Raw genomic sequence first — 21,246 nt, 5'->3', positions numbered from 1 at the left:
GACAGGGTATCACTATGTAGTTGAGACTGACCTGGAACTCCCTATGTAGCCCAGGCTGGTCTTGAACTCACAGCGATCCTCCTGCCTCAGCCTCCCCAGTGCTGGGATTACAGGCATGCACCACCACGCCCAGTTTTTTGTTTGTTTCTTTGTTTGTTTGTTTGTTTTTTTGTACCTGGGGATCAAACTCGGGCCATTGCACTTGCAAGGTGGCAAAATCACTGAGCTAAAATCCCAGCCCTATTCCTTAGATATTTTGACTCTATAAGAAATTTTAAGTCCTAATTATGCATCTGACTTTTATAGTACCATAAGCTCAGAGCTAGAAAGAATTTTGAAGTAAATCTATTCTAATACCTTATACGTGAAGGAGCTGGCCCAGCAATACTATTACTATGCTGATGTAAGGCAGCAAGTCACTAGATGTTTAGATCATCTTCCTTCAACTGTTGCCATTTTTCTTTTTAAAAAGTTTTATCAAGATATAATTAGGAGGGGCCCAGGGATTTAGCTCAGTGATTCGCAAGCGCACGGACCCAAGTTCCATCCCTGGTACCACAAAAGATATAATTAAGGGCTGGGGATTTAATTCAATGGTTCCATCACCTGCCCGGTACCAAAAAAATCTTGGGGCCAGGGATTTAGCTCAGCGGCAGCGGTACCATGCCTGCCTTGCAAGCACACGGTCCTGAATTTGATCCCTGGTACACATATATTACTATATGATTTACTTGTTTGACTTGTCTTTTAAAAAGTTGTATTACCTTAAACTCAGTGAAGTATATGGATGTCTCCGTACACATCCTGTCTTTCGTATCTCATAACAAAGTAAGAAATATAGCATTGTTTATCTTCTGCTACAGTATCCAGGGTTTTTGCTTTATCTCTGCTCCTTTAATCCTACCTAATACTTTCTATGAAGTCACACTGACAAGATTCCCTGAAAAAGATCTTTGTTAGATTTGAAAGGGAGAGGGTAGGAAGGCATTGATTAATGAAGGCTTTGCTTGGTTGCTGTGATACATACTTCTGTCTACATGTCTTGTTCTTCTTACAGTGGTGAAATTTCAGCAACGATCTGTGTTTCCAGTACACTTCAGTGGCTCAATGATACAGCACTGGTGGAATTCTAACCTCACTTTCCAAATTTATGCCAAAAAAACTCCTCAGAAAAAGGTACTTAGAATGATTTTTTTTTTTTTTTTTTTTTTTTTTTTAGTACCAGGGATCAAACTCAGGATTTTGGGCTTGTAAGGCAGGCGGCAGCACCACGGGGCTAACTCCCCAGCCTCAAGTAATTTTTGACCTTTGCCTTATTCTTCACATCAATGATTTGGCACATACTTAAAATTATATTTGTGTCTAAAGTAGGAATTTCTCCAGGCTCAAACACTCAAAGCTTATTATTATCATTGTCACTCTTCTCTGCTGTTCATTATAGGCCAAATATGACTCTAAAGTCTGTTCACAATCATACTTATCACATTTCATTGTTACAAGAACTCTGTCAATTCAATGTTATTTTTTTTAATTCAATACATTATTATCTTCATTTTATAGATGAAGAAACTGAGATTTAGTGAAGGATAAGTAACATATTTAAGATCACTCAAGCTAATAAAAGAGCCAGATGGGACTATGGGAACCAGAAAAGCCTGGGCTGCACCAGGATGGGACCAGGGACAGTGGCAGACCCGGGCTGGTGCAGGCAGCCCACTGAGTTGTAAGGGAGGCTAATGAAGATGAAACAATGTCTGCCAACCTAAAATGCCTTTCTTTGGGAATTTTAGTCTTTCAGACTGTCAGTTTGGTGCTAAGTGCATTATTCCAGGGCTTCAAAAGCAGAGGGACCTCACTGTCTATCTTCTACAACAGTGGTTGTTGGGCCTGCCTTTTATTAATCTACAAAGACTAAATGTAGTCTAAGAGCACTGAATCAAGTACTACATGATGAAATTTTATTAAGTCTATGGAAGCACTTAAGCTTACTATTCCATGAAGGATATATACTCTTCAGAATAATTTACTCTATATAGCAGTGTTAAATCTAGATGCAGCTACCTATCAGTACATGTCAGTTGAAAATTCTAACAACAGCATTATTTTGCTATGTGTCTATGCTTAGTAAATGTTAGTGTGTACCAGTGGCTCTCCCCCTAGTAATTTTGGTGATGGGTTGCTTGTGTACAGTGACCCTCAGATTCCCAAGACCTTGATTCTAAAAATTCTCAGCTGATTCTCAATTTGTGAGCCTCGTAGTAGTTCTCACAGCCTGTTTTTCTAGTGGTTTTGCTGGAGTTTATTTTGAGAAAAATCTTAAAAGAAACAAATCAGTATAGATAAGAAACATTCAGCTTGACACTTGGAGGCCTTATCACTACTGTGATTAAGTATGTAGATAATATTTTTAAAGGATTTGCAACCCTTTATCCATGTTATTATCAACACTGATATCCTATTTTTGGCCTTAGGACTTTGTGCCAATCAGTGCCTATTTCCTTGGAGCTATCCTTATAATAACAGCTACTTTCTTATACAGTTATGATCCCAAGCCTTCAAGAAATCCTACTAAAGCATAATCATGTATTATCTTTTACTGGTTTTTCATGATGGTGCACTAGGAATCTCAACACTAATCTTCCACTGAGAATATCTACAGATTTTGTGAAGATACCATTATCTTGAATCTGATCATATTGTTCAAAGATTTGAAATATATACTTGCTTAGGAATAAAGCACACACTATATATATAACAAAACACATTACATCTAGAATTCAAAACTTGAAGATATTTCCAGGAATTAGAATTAGAATAAATATTGGAGAAAACTTGAAGTCTGAGTTTAAAAAGAATATATCTTTTTTTTGTTCCTGGCAGAAATGTTCTGTGCACTCTTTATAAGAGCACACAAATGTCAGATACCAATTTTTGCAAATTAGATATATTTACTCTTTCTTTTAATATTTATTCTCATTAAATGTTTTTATCTTACTCTTTCTATAAAAGTACATCAAATCACATGGAATATTACAAATTTGAAAATTATAAATACCTATAAAGCTGTGAAAAAATAGAAATATGATTTGAAAACATTTTCACATATCAGACTTTTTTACAAAAGATTATTCACCCAAAGATTGCTAATTATTATTTGTTCAATTATGTAAATTTGATACAATTATATTCCAGGTCTGGTTTCTCAGAATAAAAATCATATTTAAAATTAGTATACAGAGATAGGTATTTCTCCACATATATCCTAGGAACGTTCAGTGATTTATGACAGCTGAAAACAGTCCAGTTGTTCCTGTGCTAGTGAACAGTGACTTTTACAATAATAGTTTTACCTTTAGTCTCTTAATTATACTTTTTTTCTGTAAGTCAGATAAATCCTTACTATTAAAGTTTGTATGTGTTGATTGCCATTAAATTTTGAAAATGTAATATAATTAGATTTAATACTCATTTAATAATTTAAAATAGGCAGGGCATGATGGTGCACACCTGTAATTCCACCACTTGGGAGGCTGAGGTAGGAGATTTGCCACAAGTTCATGGCCAACCTGAGCTGCATAGTGAATTTAAGGCCATCCTGAACTACACAGCAAGAACTTGTCTTTAAAAAAAATAAATAAAAAAGTGGAGCAAGACCAAAATGACTTTTCTTGTAGACATATCCTATCAACATATTACATTACTTTAAATAGCACTATAAATTTAAGTCTGATCAAAAAGAACTTTCCCAGATCTCTGTAAGCCTGCTATCCTCAGAGATACTGTGGCCTTGTGTCTGGGACAGGTGGCTGAATTCTGAATTCCCTGTGTTCCCATGGAACCACTAGGAAAGAACCACCATTTTGCTTCAAAATAGTAGATTTTTATTCTTTTTTTAACACTGTAGTTGAGAATACAAATTACATGAATTATTTAATAAGTTGGTTCATAGGAGAGAAAATACATTAAAAATAGTAAGATGAGTTACTGAGCAAATAATGCTTTCTATAATTGGAATGTGTAGGTTCCACTTAATTATGAGCTATATACAGAATTACCTATTAAGTATTTTATGTTTTTCATTTATACTGTATATATTTTTAAGACTTATAATAGAAAAACTGTAAAAATACACAATTTTATAGATCTAGTGGATTTTGTTAAATAGAATATGATTCAAAAATGCTGTTGTTACAAACTGTTGGATACTCTTTGATCATTTGGACTGTCTGTATTACCCTGATAATGCAAACATAGTCTGCAGGGCCAGGGATTTAGCTCAGTGGTTCTGCTGCCTGCCTTGCAAGCGCAAGGACCCAAGTTCGATCCCTGGTATAAAATAAATAAATAAATAAGACATAGTCTGCAGATTGTAGGTCTAATCAGCTTCATCCAGGGTTTAAAATTACCTAAGATTACAAAATACTTAAAATCAATTTACTGATGATAGTAAAATGGTACCAAGCAAATTTCTGGATGCCGGAATTCAGATTTTCACTGACCACCTTTTAGAATATTTTGTTTAATAACTACCTCAGTTTGAACCTGGTTTTCTGTTTTTTGATTTGGTTTTTTTGTTTTGTTTTTTGTTTTTTTTTGGTACCAGGGATCAAATTTGGGTCCTTGCGCTTGCAAGGCAGGCAACAGCACCACAGCTAAACCCCCAGCCCTGAACCTGGCATTTTTACTACTACAGCAACATTCAGACTTACATCCTATTTCCTACTACTACGTACATTTAAATTTTATAAATATACAGCATTCAAGACTAAAATATATTCAGCTCACATTAAAGTATTGTTTAAGCAATTGTATAGTGTACATTCACATTTGTTAAGTTTAGTCTGCGCTATTTTGTCACTTAAAAAATTATACCAGCATGCCAGGGATTTAGCTCAATGGTTCCGCCACCTGCCTTGCAAGCACAAGGGCCTGAGTTCAATCACTTGTACCAAACAAAAAATTATATCAGCAGTTATTGGATATTAGATATGTTAAAGTAATAACACATTTTCAAGTGTCCAATTAAGAGTTGTAAAAATGGACAAAATAATCGAAAGTATATTTTCAAAGCACATTTTCATTGGGTATAATTTATATTTTGCTCTTCTAGTAGGTTTGAAACTTTTTGGGCTACATAGTTTCTAATTTTTAATTCATAAGGAAATGCTCATGTTTCAAAAGGCAGACTTGTGTCCTTGGATCTTGTCATATATACAGATAATGTCATTTTATGTAAGTGGTTTATATTTTGATGACCTTCAAAGGTCTTATTGTATCAAGCTTTTTTAACAATGACTGATTCATTCTTTACATTTCTGTACTTTTTTTAAGTGAATTTATGTCTTTGAACTGCTTTGTTCAGTGTGAAAATGTGTTCATTCCTATGAAAAGAATGACAGCTGATAAATTTATTAAAAGTTAAAAATATGGTATTGTGAAGAAAAGTTTGAAATATAGTAGATGTTTCAAGACAGTAATATTGGGGCCGGGGATTTAGCTCAGTGGTTCCACTGCCTGCCTCGCAAGCACAAAGACCTGAGTTTGATCCACGGTACCAAAAAAAAAAAAAAAAGACAGTAATATTGTCAGTTCTTTAATAAGCGATTTGAGAATTTCTGAGCTACTTTTACATGGATTATACAGCTTAGAGATACAAAACTTAAACATTTACATCAGTTTTGATTGTCATAGAATTTCATAGAAAGGAAAGGCAGTTTGGTATGTAAACTAGATTCTAATAACAGAACTTGAAAGGAAACTAATTGATACGTCCTGTATGCTTAATGTAATCCTGAATATTCCTACATATCAAATTATTGGTCTTTTAAAATATCATTGTACAGTCACTCAGCTGAGTTTTTTTTAAAGGGTTTAGCATCACTCATTTAAACATTCACTGTAAACATTTAATTACTGTACTGTGTATACATGTTTTATATAAGGAAAGGTTTATAAAAGTTACTTATGCTGTATTGAAAGTTATCTTTAAGAATCTCTGGGATATTTAAAGTAGTTATAGGGCTCCCCCCAAAAAAAGGACCTTTATCAAAATCTGGTCCTGGGGCCGGGGATTTAGCTTAGCGGTTCAGTGGCCTGCCTTGACAAGTGCAAGGACCCGAGTTCAATCCCCGGGACCAAAAAAAAACTGGTCCTGTATGCCTTGCTTTGCCAAATACTTGACTTTTCTGGAGGATATTTCTGTAATTCACAACATGAACAAAATTGGAACATTTCAAGATTTACTGGCTTTTTTGTTTGTTTCAAGATTTGCTCTTTAAATCTACTACCTAAAAATTTAAACTAGGTACACTATAAAAGTGTTAGTGAATAGTACTCATTAAATTAATATGGCAACTTTGCACCATCATTCAACTTTTTAAAACTTTTTAATAGTTGTATATAATTGTCATTCTGTTTCATTTCTTATTATGTAATTTACTGTAATTGGGGGGGGATACAAGGGATCGAACTTGCAAGCAGGCTAAGCTAAATCCCCAGCCCTAAAAATTAATTTTTGAGCCGGGCATGGTGGCGCATGCCTGTAATCCCAGCACTTGGGAGGATGAAGCAGGATGATCGCTGTGAGTTCGAGACCAGCCTGGGGATACACAGTGAGTTCCAGAGCAGTCTGAACTACATAGTGAGACCCTGTCTCAAAAAACAAAACAAAACAAAAAAATAATTTTTGAATGATTTAGATCCTGTATTTCATTTCTTTAGAAAGATTCTTTTGGGTTTAAGAATGAGATTTATGTAAAAAAAAAAAAAAAAAAAAAAAAAAAAAAAAAAAACAATGAGATTTATATATTTGAATTGTTTATAGATATAATTCAAAGGAAGGTATAAACTGGTCTTTTAAAAACTCATTTTTTTTCTTTTATTGAGTTTATTGGTACATTTTAGGTATACAGTACAATTATGTTCACTATTGGGATCTTGTACCTTTACATGACAGGTCTTGGTTCTCATTTTTTTCCCCTTGTCCATGCCCTCCCTTCACCCCCTCCTCCCCTCTCCATTTACAAACACTTTATTTCCATTTTTCATTTTCTCATATTTTTTCCCTTATTACCTTTCCCCTACCCTTCCCATTTTCCCTACACCTTTAGCCCTTTTATTCCTATTTCACATGGTCAATTATATCATTAAAAAACTCATTTTAATTGATACATTTCTCATCATTTTTTGATATCCATTATTTGTTTAATAGACCATTGAAACAGGAAAAAAAAAAAAAGAGCCAGTAGACTTCTATCTTCAGACTCTTACATTCTTAACCTCTTTTCTGTGTTCCCTTACTATATTGAGTATTGATATAAGTTATAGTAGCCTTAATTTGAGATTCTACTTCCTGTTCACAGGGAAATAGCCAATGTATCTAGCCCTGGTCCTAAATAATGTAATTATGAGTAGCAGTTGATCGGCTAATTCTATGTTTGTAAAATCCATTTGCAACAGCACAAAATGTATCAATGAACTGACATAAGCAGTGTTTGCTTCCTTCAAGAAAAGAATAACTAGGCTGGGGATTTAGCTCAGTGGGGCTGCCACCTCCCGCACAAGCACAAGGCCCCGAGTTCAATCCCTGGTACCAAAAAAGAGAAAAGAATAGCTTATAGGTGTAATCTTTGACCTCATTTATAGTATAGGTAACTTAAAGAATACAATTTTTCTCTCTTTTCTGTTTGTTTTTCCATAATATATAAATAATATAAGCCATTTTGCCCAAATAACAATATATAAAGGGGGAAATCACATAATTCTACAACGTCAAGACAACCTCTGTTAACATTTTGATATATTTATGTTGAATCATTTTTCTGTAGTTAGTGGCTATTTTTTCCTAATTGCAAAATAAAATTCAGGCTTATGTAGAAAATTTGTAAAATAATTTTATTTAAAAGGCAAAATTGCCTATAATCTCAGTAAATGTTGTTATTTTGAAATATATCTCCTTTATCTTTTTCAAATAAATACAGTATGTCATATAACTTTATGTGCAGCTTTTGTCCTGTCTTTAACATTGTATTGAAAGTTTTTATTTCATTTTTTTGTCAAAAATATGTGCTTAATGTTTTCCACATAATTTGAAGGCCTACTATACATATAATTTAATACCTTTTATCAAACATTATAACAAATATTCTTTATACTGTAAGCTTTTAGTTAGCATCATTTTAATGACTTCATATTATATCATTCTATGGATGGCATGCTTAGCTTACTAATGTTGACTGTTATACATCTGGTTACCTGTAATTGCTATTTTTAACATATTCATGTTTGTGTATAAGCTTTTTTGTATTATTTATTATTTGTTCAATATAAATTCCCAGAAATGGATTATTGGGTCAAGGAATATGAATATTTAAAGGTTTTTTATGTTAACTACCAAATTTCCTGTCCAAAGGTATGTTGCTGGTATATTTATTCATTTATTTGACAGACTTATTTCTTCATAGCTCTGATAGCATCAGGTATTTTAAGTTATATAACTTTTTAAATTTCATTTTTATATTTATTAGTAAAGTTAAACTTTTTGTATAAAGAGCTACTCATAATAAAAAAATAATTTTCCAGCTTCTTTGTGATTTTCAAAATCTATAATCTTCCCTGAAGATGTAGCAAAACTCAGAGGGAATCAAAATATGATAGAATATGGGATTCTACTTAGAATTGCTTCAGGAAAACAATTAAACTTTGTACTTCATAAAGCACAATTCCTTTTATAGCCATCATCAGTTGTAACTTCAATTAAAATCCTTTGTGGTTCTCCTTTAATTTAACCTAAGCTTTGTCTTTTTCCCTCAGCCAGAAGTTATCGGATCTGCGTTACTCCCCTTGCGAGCTGTCATTCAGTCAGAGCTGCTTTCTTTCACTGACCAACTCCCAGTGCAACAGGAAAATGGTCACACTCCACTTGGCCCCCTGAAGGTACATAGATATTTATTCAGAAAAGTAGAAGTATTTCTCAATAATACTGAGAAGTATTATTGGCTGACACTTAAGAATATAGCAGTGATGACCAGGGATTTAGCTCAGTGGTTCTGCTGCCTGCCTCACAAGCAGACCCAAGTTCAATCCCTGGTACCAAAAAAAAAAGAATATAGCAGTGAACAAGAAAAGCAAGGTCTGCTATTGGTAGAATTCTATTGAAATAGGTTAATAGAAGTACTATGAAGGAAATAAATGATATGATAATAAGTACCTGGAAGGAAGTGGAAGATGGTATCAGGTAAGCTCTCACTAAGAAGGTGACATTTAAGGTAAGATCTGAAGAATAAGAGAAAGTTAAAAACATTGGGAAAGTCATTATAGAGAGAAGGAGTAACCAAAAAAAACAGTCCCTAAAGGAGAAATAGACTTTTTGTTGCCAAGAGACCAGATGTTACCAGAGCATAGTATGCAAGAAGGAAGTGAAAGAAAGTAGGGTTAAACAGGCAGGTAGGAGCCATATCAGAGATTTGCAGTTAAGGTAGGTAAGGGCTTAAATTTTAGGCTAAGAGCAAGGAAAGGACATTGAAGCATGGGAGTGATCTGATTTACATTTTTAAAATATTTGTGTGTGCAATAGACTGGAGGAGGGCAAGAGAGGGAGTATGAGGATATTACATTAGTCCCAAAAAGAGAAGATTGACTTGGTCTAGAGTTGTGGTCATGAACTAGGAGTAAAGTAACTGTGCCTTGTGAAGTGAATTCCTATGTATAATTCATTGGCGAAAGGGTTCTTTCCTTGTGTTCAGAAGCACCAGGATTTCTTGGGTGGCAGTATTTGAATGAGTGTCTTCAGTATAAATTCATTAGATATCCTGGTGAGTTTTAAAAAATTTTTCCAGTCATGGGTAAAAAATCCCTATGGCTTCCCCGTCACCCACAGTTTAAATGTACAAGGCTCACCATGTAACCCCTACCTGCTACTTCAGCCTTCTCTACCAGTAGCCATGTCAGATTATATAAAATTCAGTGAGATAGCATGCTGGCTCATGTCTCCCATGTTTTCCTATTTATGTTTATGCTGCTTCTCGTCTTGAAAGCCTTCTCTTTCTTCTCTTCCTGGTCTTCCTAGTAAATATCACTTACCTTTAAAGAATTATTGCAAAAAATAATACCACATTACTCTCCTGCTGTCCAAGTTTTATTTTTGCCTCCTGGGTTCATTCTGGCACCAGGGTTTAAAATCTGAAAGGGGTAATAAAGAGAATTGATGGACTTAGATAGAGAAGTACTCTATTAGATTGATTTCTGCCTCTATTTAACAGAGCAAAAGAACATTGCTGTGTAATACCTATGGATTTCAAATAAAAGAAACAATAAGAAGCCTTTCATCTCTAGTAATTCATTCTTCTGACAGTTAGTGGCCACTTCTGTTCTGCATATTTATCCCACGTCCTTTTTCTTTTTTGCTTAACATTTTTAACTTTTATTTTGAAATATCTTCAAACTTACAGAAATACCACAAATACAATAATCAAAGAGCTCCCATAGCCATTACCTAGACTCTCCAATTCTTCATTTTTCACATTTACTTTATAATTCTATGTTGCTTTATTCCTTCTTTCCATATATAACACATATGTAATAAATGTACATACTCATAAACACACACACTTGTTCTAAACTATATGAGAATAAGTTACAGGCATTATGATTATTTTCCCCTTAATGTATTTTCTAGAACAAGAACATGATTGTGCATAATACTCTATATTTATACAAATCAATTTAATATTGATAATATATTTCTCCAGTAGCCCATACATTTTACCAGTGGTGCCAGTACTTTCCTTTATGGTCATTTTCTTTCCAGTCCATTTGCATTTTATCATCATATTTTTCTAATCTTTCAGTCTAGAATAGTTTCATAGCCCTTTTGTCATTTTAGTACATTAATAATTTTTAAAAGTAAGCCAATTATTTTTGTAGAATATCCTGCCACTGGAGTTACCTGAATCATATATTATTAAAATAATTGTAAAATGGAAATTTCTAACTGTCATTCTCTGTGCTTTTTTTTTTTTTAGTGTCAGAGATTGAACTTGAACCTAAGGCCTTGTTTGTGCTAGACAAGCAAGCCCTCTACCACTGAGTTATATCATTGTGGTCTCCCTGAGAATTTATTAATTGGCATTCTATTATACAGAATAGTTCTCTCTTTTCCCATATAAATTTTACATTAGTATGGATTTATGGAGTCTTATATTATTTGATGGGTTATAATCCATTACTGTTACTTTGATGCTCAAATTATCCTATATTTATCTAATAGGGGCCAAGTGAATGGGATTCTGTATTCTTTAAACATATGTCCATCCTTTTCTGAGCATCTTGCTTTCTAGCAAAGATGTTCTAGGTTCATCTCGTATCAGTGATAATCTGCCTAATTTTTCTCAGTCTGACAAGTTAATAAATACACAGTATATTGGTGTTCTTCCTGTTTTGGCGATTAAGGATGAGTTAATTCATTTTCTAATAATCTAACATTACCTCCAGTTCCAAAATTCTGATTCCACTTCTACAGGACATTCTTACTGATTATTCTTTTGTGTTTTATAGGTAACAATAGAACTTGTTAGAGATAACAAGGATTTCACAGGTGTTAATACTCATTTAACTAGCAGCACCCAACATACCCCACTTTGTGTTGCTACAAGTTCACAGAAGATATTACAAGAGTCCAACCAAGATACTACCTGTACCAAAAATCCACAGAACCTAAATCAAATTCATGAGGAAAATACAAAAAAAGCACAAAATTTGATGCTTCCCAACCCAAAGTCACCAAGCTCTGTAGCAAAAAATTCTTCAGACTTCATGCCAGCCTCTCACAATTTAGTAGATTACACAAATGAGTCAATAAAAGAAAATGCTTTGCTATTGCATGTGCTTTTGATGGTCCCAGAAGGAAAAGACTTCATTACTGAAGAATCTGAGAAACAGCCAGCATGCAATGTTTATTTAATTTGCAAATTCTTCAACACAGAGGAAGTCACCAGATCTGTCATCGCATGGAGTACAACACAACCAGTCTTTAACTTTTCTCAGGTAACTTTGTATATTCCATATCAGTGAGACGTATATGAGGATAGGAGACAAAATGTTTCCCAAATCATAATTCTGTCTTAAATTTAGAACATTCAATCTGGAAAGAACCTGGTAATTATCTGGTGTACTCTAACTGGATGAAAAAGAAAAAGGCTGCCAACATTTTAAAACATTTTTTCTCTATTTCTCCTCTTCTTTCTCAGTTTGTATAGTTTCCCACTGTTTCTTTTGCCTTAGTTCTGGATTCTATTCCTTTCTGCTTCCTTTAGAAGTTTGATCAGTTAAACTTCCCCAACTTTCCTCTAGTCTTTATTTATTCATTTATTTATTTGTTTGTTTGTTTGTTTGTTTATTTTCCTGTCACTCAGTTGCCCCCTTCCTTTCAAATCCTGACTCAGCAGCTGATTGTTTTAAGTTGTCAGGCCAGGAGAAAACCAAGGAAAGGTTGGTGACTCCAGCACTTTTCCTTTGTCTTAACCAGTTAGTACCACATTTAGTACACTTGCTGGCTCTCTTCATATCAACTCCCTTCTCCCTATGATCACATCTGTTCCTGCAGCTTCACTTTGATTTTTATGAAGATAACTTCCAGTATGCATTTCTGTATAACCGTACATTTTGCCATAGTTTCACACCTCTGTATCTGACTGCCTGCTAGTTACTACCACCTGAATGCCTTAACTTGCCTTAACATGCAGATATTAAGAATGTGTAAATGAAAGAAGGAATTCAAATGCATCCAAGTCTGAATTTATTATTCCTTCCAAATCTGTTCTTTTTGTCTACTTTAATTTGTTTTATAGTTTACTCAGAAATTTAAGTAGAGCCTGAAAGTTGTCCTTGACTCTTGCTCACTGACCAAGTCCAGTATATGCTACAAACTTAACTATCTCTAGCATGTATCCCCTTCCATTACATTGCTACTGCTTCCATTCAAGCCTTCACACTCATTCCAAATAGACTGCAGATTGTTCTATGTCTGACCTCTCTCTGTGCATTCCTTCCTGTATGTACCACTAAGAATGAGCTTTCTAAAACACTAACCTGAGTATTTTACTCCCCTGCTAAAGCTTTTCAGTGATTCCCTAAAGCCTTCAGGATAGACTTTTAAGTCCTTAGTGTAGCCTCCAAGACCCTTTAAGAACTGAGTGCATCTGCTTCTCCCATCTAAATTCCACCATTCCGCACTTGGATTGTCCAACTGTGCTTAGCAACTCAGCACTGTTCTTTTCTCCAGCCTCTCTAATTTTACATGTACCATTCTTTGAATTTTTTTTTCTCAACCTATGATACCTATGAGGCAGAGCATTTTATTCATGGTAATTCCTGCTCAGCCTTAATGTATAGGGCTACTTTCTTTTTCCCCTAAGCTTTTTCTTAAACCTATTTAGACTAGGTTGCTGTGTTTTACTTCTGGTTTTAAGAACAGAATTACATAATCTTCGAGTAATTAGAATTTCTTAGGTGAATACAAAAGTAGCTCTTCTCTGGTTCTCTGCACTTCTAGTATCTTTCTTTCATCTTGCCTTACTTATATTTTGTTTGGTGCAGGGGATCGAACATAGGGATTTACACACACAAAGAACACACCCTACAGTATCATCAGACCTTATACTTCTGGCTTCACTCTTTTTGCCTCTTACGGTTTTCACTGGTTTCATCATTGGAGATTATCTCACTTCCATTATTATAATTATTACTATAGGTTAGGTTCCTACAAATTGCTGGTCCCTTGATTGTGCTTTAATTTTTTTGTTTGTTTCTTTGTTTCTTTGTTTGTTTTGGTTTTTTTTTTTATTGGTCTTACTATGTAGTTCAGGCTGGCCTCAAACTTTCAGTAGTCCTCCTGCCTCAGCCTCTCAAGTGCTGGGATTACAGGGCATGCACCAATTCACCCACTTTGTGCTATTAATTTGACAGAACTACTCTCTTCTAGATCTCCTTATGACTTATATTTTCTCTTTCAAGAACCAGCTAGTCAATTCTTTTTTACATTAAAAATCCAGATGTGGGACTGGGGATTTAGCTCAGTGGTGCCACACCTGCCTCACAAGCGCAAGATCCTAAGTTTGATTCCCAGTACCTAAAAACAAAACAAAACAAAAAAAAACAAAATCCAGATGAACCGTTGCCCTTACTATTTTCTTTTACACTAGGCCATTGTATCTGGCCTACATATATTACTCTCTAATAACGGATCATTTACTCTGTAACAACTTCTGTTGAGAGTACAGAATTAATTTAATTGTAATGCCTTAGCTCCTAACACTGTATGTGCACTGTAAATATTTGCTTTGTTTTTGACAGTGGAGTGGTATATTTTTTTTTTTGTAAATATTTGTTGAGTAAAAATACAAGTTGAACCATTGTCTCAGGTATAGACTTTTTTTGTTGTTTGTTCCCCCCCACCCCACAGGTGATTCCTGTCTCTCTGTCTTCCAAATACCTGGAAAGGCTTAAAAACAATGTGATGATAATTGAAACTTGGAACAAGTTTCCAGGACAGGACAAGCTGCTCGGGCTGGTGAAACTCCCTCTTCATCAATTTTACGTGTCATTCAAGTAAATGGGGTCCTTTGGAGTATTCTTTACTTGCATCTTTGTTTTTGTATGGACTGAAGAATTATTTTGGTTTTCAAATATGAATAGCTCAATAGTCCCTTGGAGGACCTGTCAGGTTCACCACTGTTTCTGTTCTTTCTCCAGTTGTAAAACAGTGGCACAGATACCGCTTGCCGTGTTTCAGGCACTTGTGCTCAGGGTCTTTCATACATCACATCATTTAATATTCATAAAAATCTCTGAGGCAGGTACTTTTATTTTGCCTGTTGTACAGTTGAGTTAACAGGCTCAAACAAGTTAAACTACTTGTCACAAATGTCGTAAGAGCAGAGCCAGGTTGAGTACCTGGATTGCGTCACTGAGGAGTCCATTCTCTACCAAAAAAGCTCTACTGTCCAAAGGTACCATCTCACTAAACTAACACTTTACCTCTCTGTCATGAAATGTCAGTATGGGTCATATCCATTATTGCAAATTTGCTGTGTTTAGACCTTTAGATTTGATTCGTACCTCACTTTTAGCACCTGTCTAGAGTATGAATTAATCTGAAGTTTATTTCTGTGCCTAATGCAACTGTTCATTTTCTGTTTTGATTCACAGTGCAAATATTAAATTACTTTATAACATCTCTTTTCTAGAAGCTTTTTTTTTTTTTTGGTGGTACTGGGGATTGAACTGGAGTCCTTGAGCTTGCAAGGCAGGTGGCAGCACCACTGTTAAATCCCGGGCCCTCTAGAAACTTCCTTATAGTTGTGTTTTAAATGTTGGGCTTTTGTGGCCATTATCTCATTTGAGCTTTCCTGCAAGTCAGGAAGTGTTATCATTGCCCTTATTCTACAAATGAGAAAATCTGTCCTTTGACTTAGAAAAGTCACTTAACTTCTCTGGTTTTCTTTTCCTTTTCTGTAAAATGAGGGCAATAATAGATCCCCTGTGTCTTTTGGAATAATTCTGAGGATCCAATGATAAAATATATGGGTCACCTTCTGTGAGTAGTTAAGTACTTATGATGGTAACATTAAAAAACAGGCTGAGAAGTAATGCTGAAATCACGTATGTCTGCTATGGGCTTTGGCTTTTTCTTTTTTCTTTTCTTTTTTTTTTAATAGTTGTGATATTAGTCTGGTCTGGTGTTCCCTTTCCTCCACTTTTCATTCTTTCTGAAACAGTATTAAATAATAGTGGCTACCAATTACTGAGCATTTATCTCTGTACCAGTACCATAATTGGTATTTTATATTGTTTATCATTCTGTAGTCCCTACAGCCTGTGATGAAAGTTTAATTACTTACATTTTAAAAAGGAGGAGTCAGACTCAGAAAAGTCAAATTGATTGCTTAAATCATCTAGCAAGTAAGTGGGAGAGCTAATGCTAAAATTCAATATAGTGTAACAGAACATTTGAGCTTTAGAATCAAATACAGGAGTTCAAAGCCTGAATCCCTAGCTCAACTTCCTACTACCTGGGTGTCCTTAGCTAAGTTAGTTAACCTTTCTGTATTGAGCTTTTCTTATCTGTTAACAGTGGATAATACCAACTTTTGCAGTGTTAAGTGGATTAGAAACACTATAAAGTACCTACCACATAGTATATGCTCAACAGATGGGTGATATCATTGGTAATATTATCCAGATCTTATCTGCCAGACTAAGATCCACACACGTCCAAGTTGACTACGCTGCCTCCATCTGAAATAATACAATTCACACTTGAAAGACAAAGGCAGAAAGTTTGAGTCCAGGCTACACTACATGCAAAACCCTGTTTCTAAATAAATGAATGAATGGCAGTTCAGCAAGGCTTAACTGAGATACTTGCTTCATCGCAGACCCTAGGCTTGGGGCTGTGGTAGCACAGAGATACGTCAGATACATTCCCAGCTCTGAAATTGTTGCATTTTGAACTTCAACTACCTGATATTTTAGTTTGATGGATTACTGACAGAATCACATTTTTTAAAACTACACTTACTTTTAAAGTTGTAGGTCCATTTTGGCAAACAGAAAAAAAGCCATGTAAGAAATGTAGCAACTCTTGACGTGATTGATCACTGTTATTGCTCACTCACAATTCCTTCTCCTCTAGAGATCCAAAGATTTCTCGCCTGCTGCTTGATGCCAGGTACCCAGTTGTGGCTGTGGACAGCTACATGCCTGTGATTGATGTATTCTCAGGACACCAAAATGGGAGCCTTCGAGTGTTTTTAGCCATGGGTTCTTCAGATCAGATAATAGCACTGCAAAGATTAAAGAATGAAGAAGGAACACTCCCTCCCTCTGGCCCTAGGCCAGCCCATTTCCTGGACCAGCCATCTGTAGCATCTGTGGCTATGGTAATGACTCTACAATGTTTCTTTCATAGAAAACTAAAATCCCATTTTCTGTTCAACATTTAAGAGAAACTGTTACCCCAAATCCTTATTTCAGTAATGGAAGTCTCAACAGAGAACTTGACTTTCACTCCAGTGCTTGCTTTAAATCAGAAGAATTGTTACTTTTTTTTTTTTTTTTTTTTATGGTTTAAATGGTTCTCTGTGTTCCTCTCAGCTCCCTGAATTTATAAGGAAAATCTGACTGAACAATCAGATCTTAATTTTCTGATTTACTAACTGAATTGCCCTTAAAAAAAAAAAAAAAAATTGGGGGCCGGGAATTTAGCTCAGTGGTTCCGTCTACCTTGCAAGCACAAGGACCCAAGTTTGATCCCCGGTACCAAAAAATAATAATAATAATAAAAAAAAATTTTTTTAATTGGGAAAAAGGAATGATCCCAAATGTTAGTTGGCAAAATCTCACACTCTTTGCTAAATCCACATTGAAAGTTACAATTAAGTGCCTTGTTTTTCTATTAATAACTTAAAAGTAATTTTCCTGTATAGTGCTATATAATTGAGAATGCAAACTATGACATACTTTATTTCCCTAACAAGTGTATGAGGGCATTCTCATTTATAGGTGATAAAACAGAATCAAATAAGTTTTGTTAGATTTACAAAACAAAGAATGAGAGAATTAGAGTTCAGGCCCAGGTCTTTTGACTCCAAGTTCGTTTTTCATTTTGATGTGTCATGACATTATACATCCAATATTTGTCTTTGCTAGTATAACCAAATCACTATCTCCACAATCATTTAAGTATGTTATGGTCTTTAATCTGAGTCTGGATAGCAAATTTAAATGTCTGCCTTAGGAAAATATCCATTAGCAGATTATTGCTATGTTATGAAGCCTTTGCTCTTTATTAGATACTAGTGTCTATCAGTAAATTAAATGATATTTTTCTAATTGAAATTACATAAAAACATAAATAAGAGAAATTACCTATAATATGCCCAAGTCTTCTTTAAGTATTATATGCTCTCCCATTTTGCCTGTACAGTCAGATTTTGTTAAATTCCACACTAAAATTTAGAAAAAAAATTTTTTTGGTACTGGGGATCAAACTCAGGACCCCATGATTGCAAGGCAGACACGGTGCCACTGAGCTAAATCCCTGGCCCTAAAATTTAGAAAATATTTCTTAATGTGGACACAGAGGCTTGCTTATGAGGTTATGTATTTATAAATACAATTGATTTTCCCCCCATACTCATGGCTTTGACCAAGTTCATTCTCTGTGGAACTGAAATGTTAAATTACTACAATACTGCATGATTAAATCAAGCAGCTGCTATAACTGAGAGATCCCCCACACCAAGTTTTTTCATTCAGGATATCAAAATGTAAGTTTTCTATTATCCTATAGGGAAAACTTTTGAGTAGTCATTTTTATAGATTTAAAGCAAGACCTAATAGAGCCTCTATTCCAGATTTATTGATGGATAAAGTGGTAAATACATAATTTATTCTATCTCACTCTTATCCGAATCCTGAATTTTCCCCTTTGAATAATCTGTTGTCTAATGACTGCAGAAACTAGGATAGAGGTAAAGAATACTGGCTTCAAAATCAGACTATCTGAGGGCTAGGGATTTAGCTCAGTAGTCCTGTGCCTGCCTTGCAAGTACAAGATCCTGAGTTCAATCCCCAGTACTTCAAGGAAAGACAGAGAGAGGGAAGGAGGAAGGGAGGGAGGGAGAGAAAGGAGAAGGAAGGAAGGAAGGACGAAGAATCAGACTACCTGAGTCCAAACCCTGGTTCCACTGTTATTAGCTATGTGTGCTAAATTAGGTAATACAAGTGAAGTACTTGGGTGCAATGCCTGGCTTATAGTAAATACTCAATAAATACATGGCTAATCTTTAATGGTAATTATATCTTCGGTGATGGTGTATGCACTACCTCCATAAGTAGTCCTTACTGTTACTGGACTTTCCCAGGGTCTCTAGAGATAGTAATTAAGTAAATTAATACCTGTTTGTTTCAAATATATATTCTTCTTCCTATTAAAGAAATTACCTCTATTTTTGGTGTACTAAAAGCTTTCATCAAACAACTGTTGAATTTTACCATGTGCTTATTAAGCACTTATTGATGTTTAACTGGTTTTTTTCCCTTTGTTCCATTAATGCATAGAGTTACATTTATGGATTCCCTAGTATGAACTCAGTGTCATGAGCTAGAGAAAATCCTATTTGGTCTGTTTACACTGAGCAGGTGTGAGAGTTAAATATAAGCAAAATTAAGTATCTTTTTTATTTCCTCATCTATACTCAAGCTTTCTCAAAAAGTAGGAGTATTTTGGACCAGGGATTTAGCTCAGAGGTTCTGGTGCCTGCCTCACAAGTACAAGGACCCAAGTTTGATCCCTAGTACCAAAAAAAAAAAAAAAAAAAAAAGCAGAGATATTTTAAGCAAGTCACTCTTTAAAACTCAACAGTGTTTCTGTCTCTTTTAATAGGCGGAGGACCAAGGAAGTGGATTGATAGAACACCACTTTGAGTTCCGTGTAGAGATGGTTAAAGGGCTAGTCCCTCTTCAGGCCACAGTCTGGGGAGAAGCAGATTGTTATGTCCAGTACTATTTTCCATTTCAAGACTCACAGTCCAGTGTGCTCAGAGGACCTGAATTCCTTGAAAATGGTAGGTTTGGTCAATTAGGGCTTCTCATTCTTTTTTGTTTTTGTTGTTTTGTATTTTGAGACAAGGATCTCACTACGTACCTTTGAACTCTGTAGTTCAAACTGTCCTCAGACTTATGATCTTCCTGCTTCACCCTGCTCTGTGCTGTGATGACAGGTATGCACCACATGCCCAGCTAGGCCTTTTTACTCTTGTGCAGTTCATTAATACAACTATATTCTTGTGTAGTTCTTTTTCATACTCATGAAATATTTGTTCTTGAGTGGATTTTGTGTTGCTGAATATTTCTAGTTTTCCTTAGACAGCAAAACAGAAAATGGACTATGTAAATTTTACTTCTTTATTTTGCAATACTGGGGATTGAGAACATAGCCTTCTTGCCAAACTACCTTTCTAGCCCTGTTTATATTTTGAGACATGGTCTCACTAAGTTGTTAAGTTGCCCAGGCTGGGCTCAAACTCAAGATCACCCTGATGCCTCCCAAATGACAGGCATGTGCCACTGTTCCCATCTATGAATGTTCATAATGCAAGGTGCATTCGTATCTACAAAAGTTCGCAACTCAAATGTTTGTAAGTCAGGGACTTACTGTAGAACAAAGAGCCAAGCATGGAGATGCATGTTTGCAATCCCAGCACTCTGGGAAGTTGAGACAGGAAGATTTTAAGTTTGAGGCCAACCCAGGCAATTTAATGACTTAGCAAGACCTTGTCTCAAATTATTTTTTGGTACAGGGATCAGACTCGGGCCCTTATGCTTGTGAGGCAGGCGGTGGAACCACTGAGCCAAATCCCCGGCTCCCTGTCTCAAACTTTAAAGAAAGAAGAAAGGATGAAAAGAACATAGTACAAAGAATTTCTTTATAGAGTTACCAATTATTTTATCTGATTTTGTATAATTTATATGCCTATAATTTTAGTCACATAACAGGTTTTTGTTTGTTTGTTTGTTTTGTTTTTTGTTTTGGTACCAGAGATTGAACTCAGGACGTTGAGCTTGAAAGGCAGGCATGGTGCCACTGAGCTAAAACTCCAGCCCCATAGTTGATTCTTATTATTCATGGTAGTTGTGATCTATAAAGTCACCAAGAGCAGCTTAGGAAGGGAATTCCAAATGATTATTGCTAAAAGAAAAATGCATTTATACATGTCTCATAGAGATCAGAATCTTAAATCCTACAAACAAAGATCCTGGTTAGTTTCTATTTTCTTTTGATTTTTGTTTGTTTTTCATAAAAGAGAAAATTAGATTCTGTCATGTTAAATGACTTTCTTAGGGTGACTCATGAATAAGCACCAGTTGAGATTCAAATCCTGTGCATTGAAAGCAGAACTAGAGTTTCTTGCACTATACTGCTCTGCCCTTACCATCTCCTTACCTCTGAGAGTCTCGCCTTGTATGATCTCTGCTGAAAGTAAGCAAATCTGGCAACTCAAAAATTTTCACTATTCTATATATGTCCATGAATGACTGCCAGGTGCTGCCAGTATTGATTTTGGGATTCAAATAAAAAATGTATAGGGCTGGGGATTTAGCTCAGTGGTTCCGCCACCGGCCTCGCAAGTACAAGGACCCAAGTTTGATTGATCCCCAGTACCAAAAAAAAAAAAAAAAAAAAAA

At 35.2% G+C, this 21,246-nt stretch overlaps 1 protein-coding gene and 1 pseudogene across 6 annotated transcripts in view; both read left to right on the top strand.

Moving 5' to 3' along the window:
• C2cd3 (C2 domain containing 3 centriole elongation regulator) overlaps window positions 1–21,246 on the top strand; it is a 130,152-nt gene that overhangs the window by 54,331 nt on the left and 54,575 nt on the right. For all 6 annotated transcript variants that reach the window (XM_010603279.3, XM_010603274.3, XM_010603280.3 and 3 more), the window contains 6 exons: window positions 1,058–1,176; window positions 8,812–8,934; window positions 11,554–12,042; window positions 14,459–14,604; window positions 16,691–16,937; window positions 19,445–19,625. In XM_010603279.3, coding sequence (XP_010601581.1) covers window positions 1,058–1,176; window positions 8,812–8,934; window positions 11,554–12,042; window positions 14,459–14,604; window positions 16,691–16,937; window positions 19,445–19,625 — 1,305 coding nt within the window. The remainder of the gene's footprint in view (window positions 1–1,057; window positions 1,177–8,811; window positions 8,935–11,553; window positions 12,043–14,458; window positions 14,605–16,690; window positions 16,938–19,444; window positions 19,626–21,246) is intronic.
• On the top strand, window positions 1,708–2,579 carry LOC104847741 (annotated as a pseudogene).

Source organism: Fukomys damarensis, unplaced genomic scaffold (assembly GCF_012274545.1).
Source record: "Fukomys damarensis isolate Sample0158 unplaced genomic scaffold, DMR_v1.0_HiC HiC_scaffold_16, whole genome shotgun sequence".
In the NCBI taxonomy this organism is placed as follows: domain Eukaryota; kingdom Metazoa; phylum Chordata; class Mammalia; order Rodentia; family Bathyergidae; genus Fukomys; species Fukomys damarensis.
Note: the sequence above shows the minus strand (reverse complement) of the source record. Positions and strands in the feature narration are given on the sequence as shown.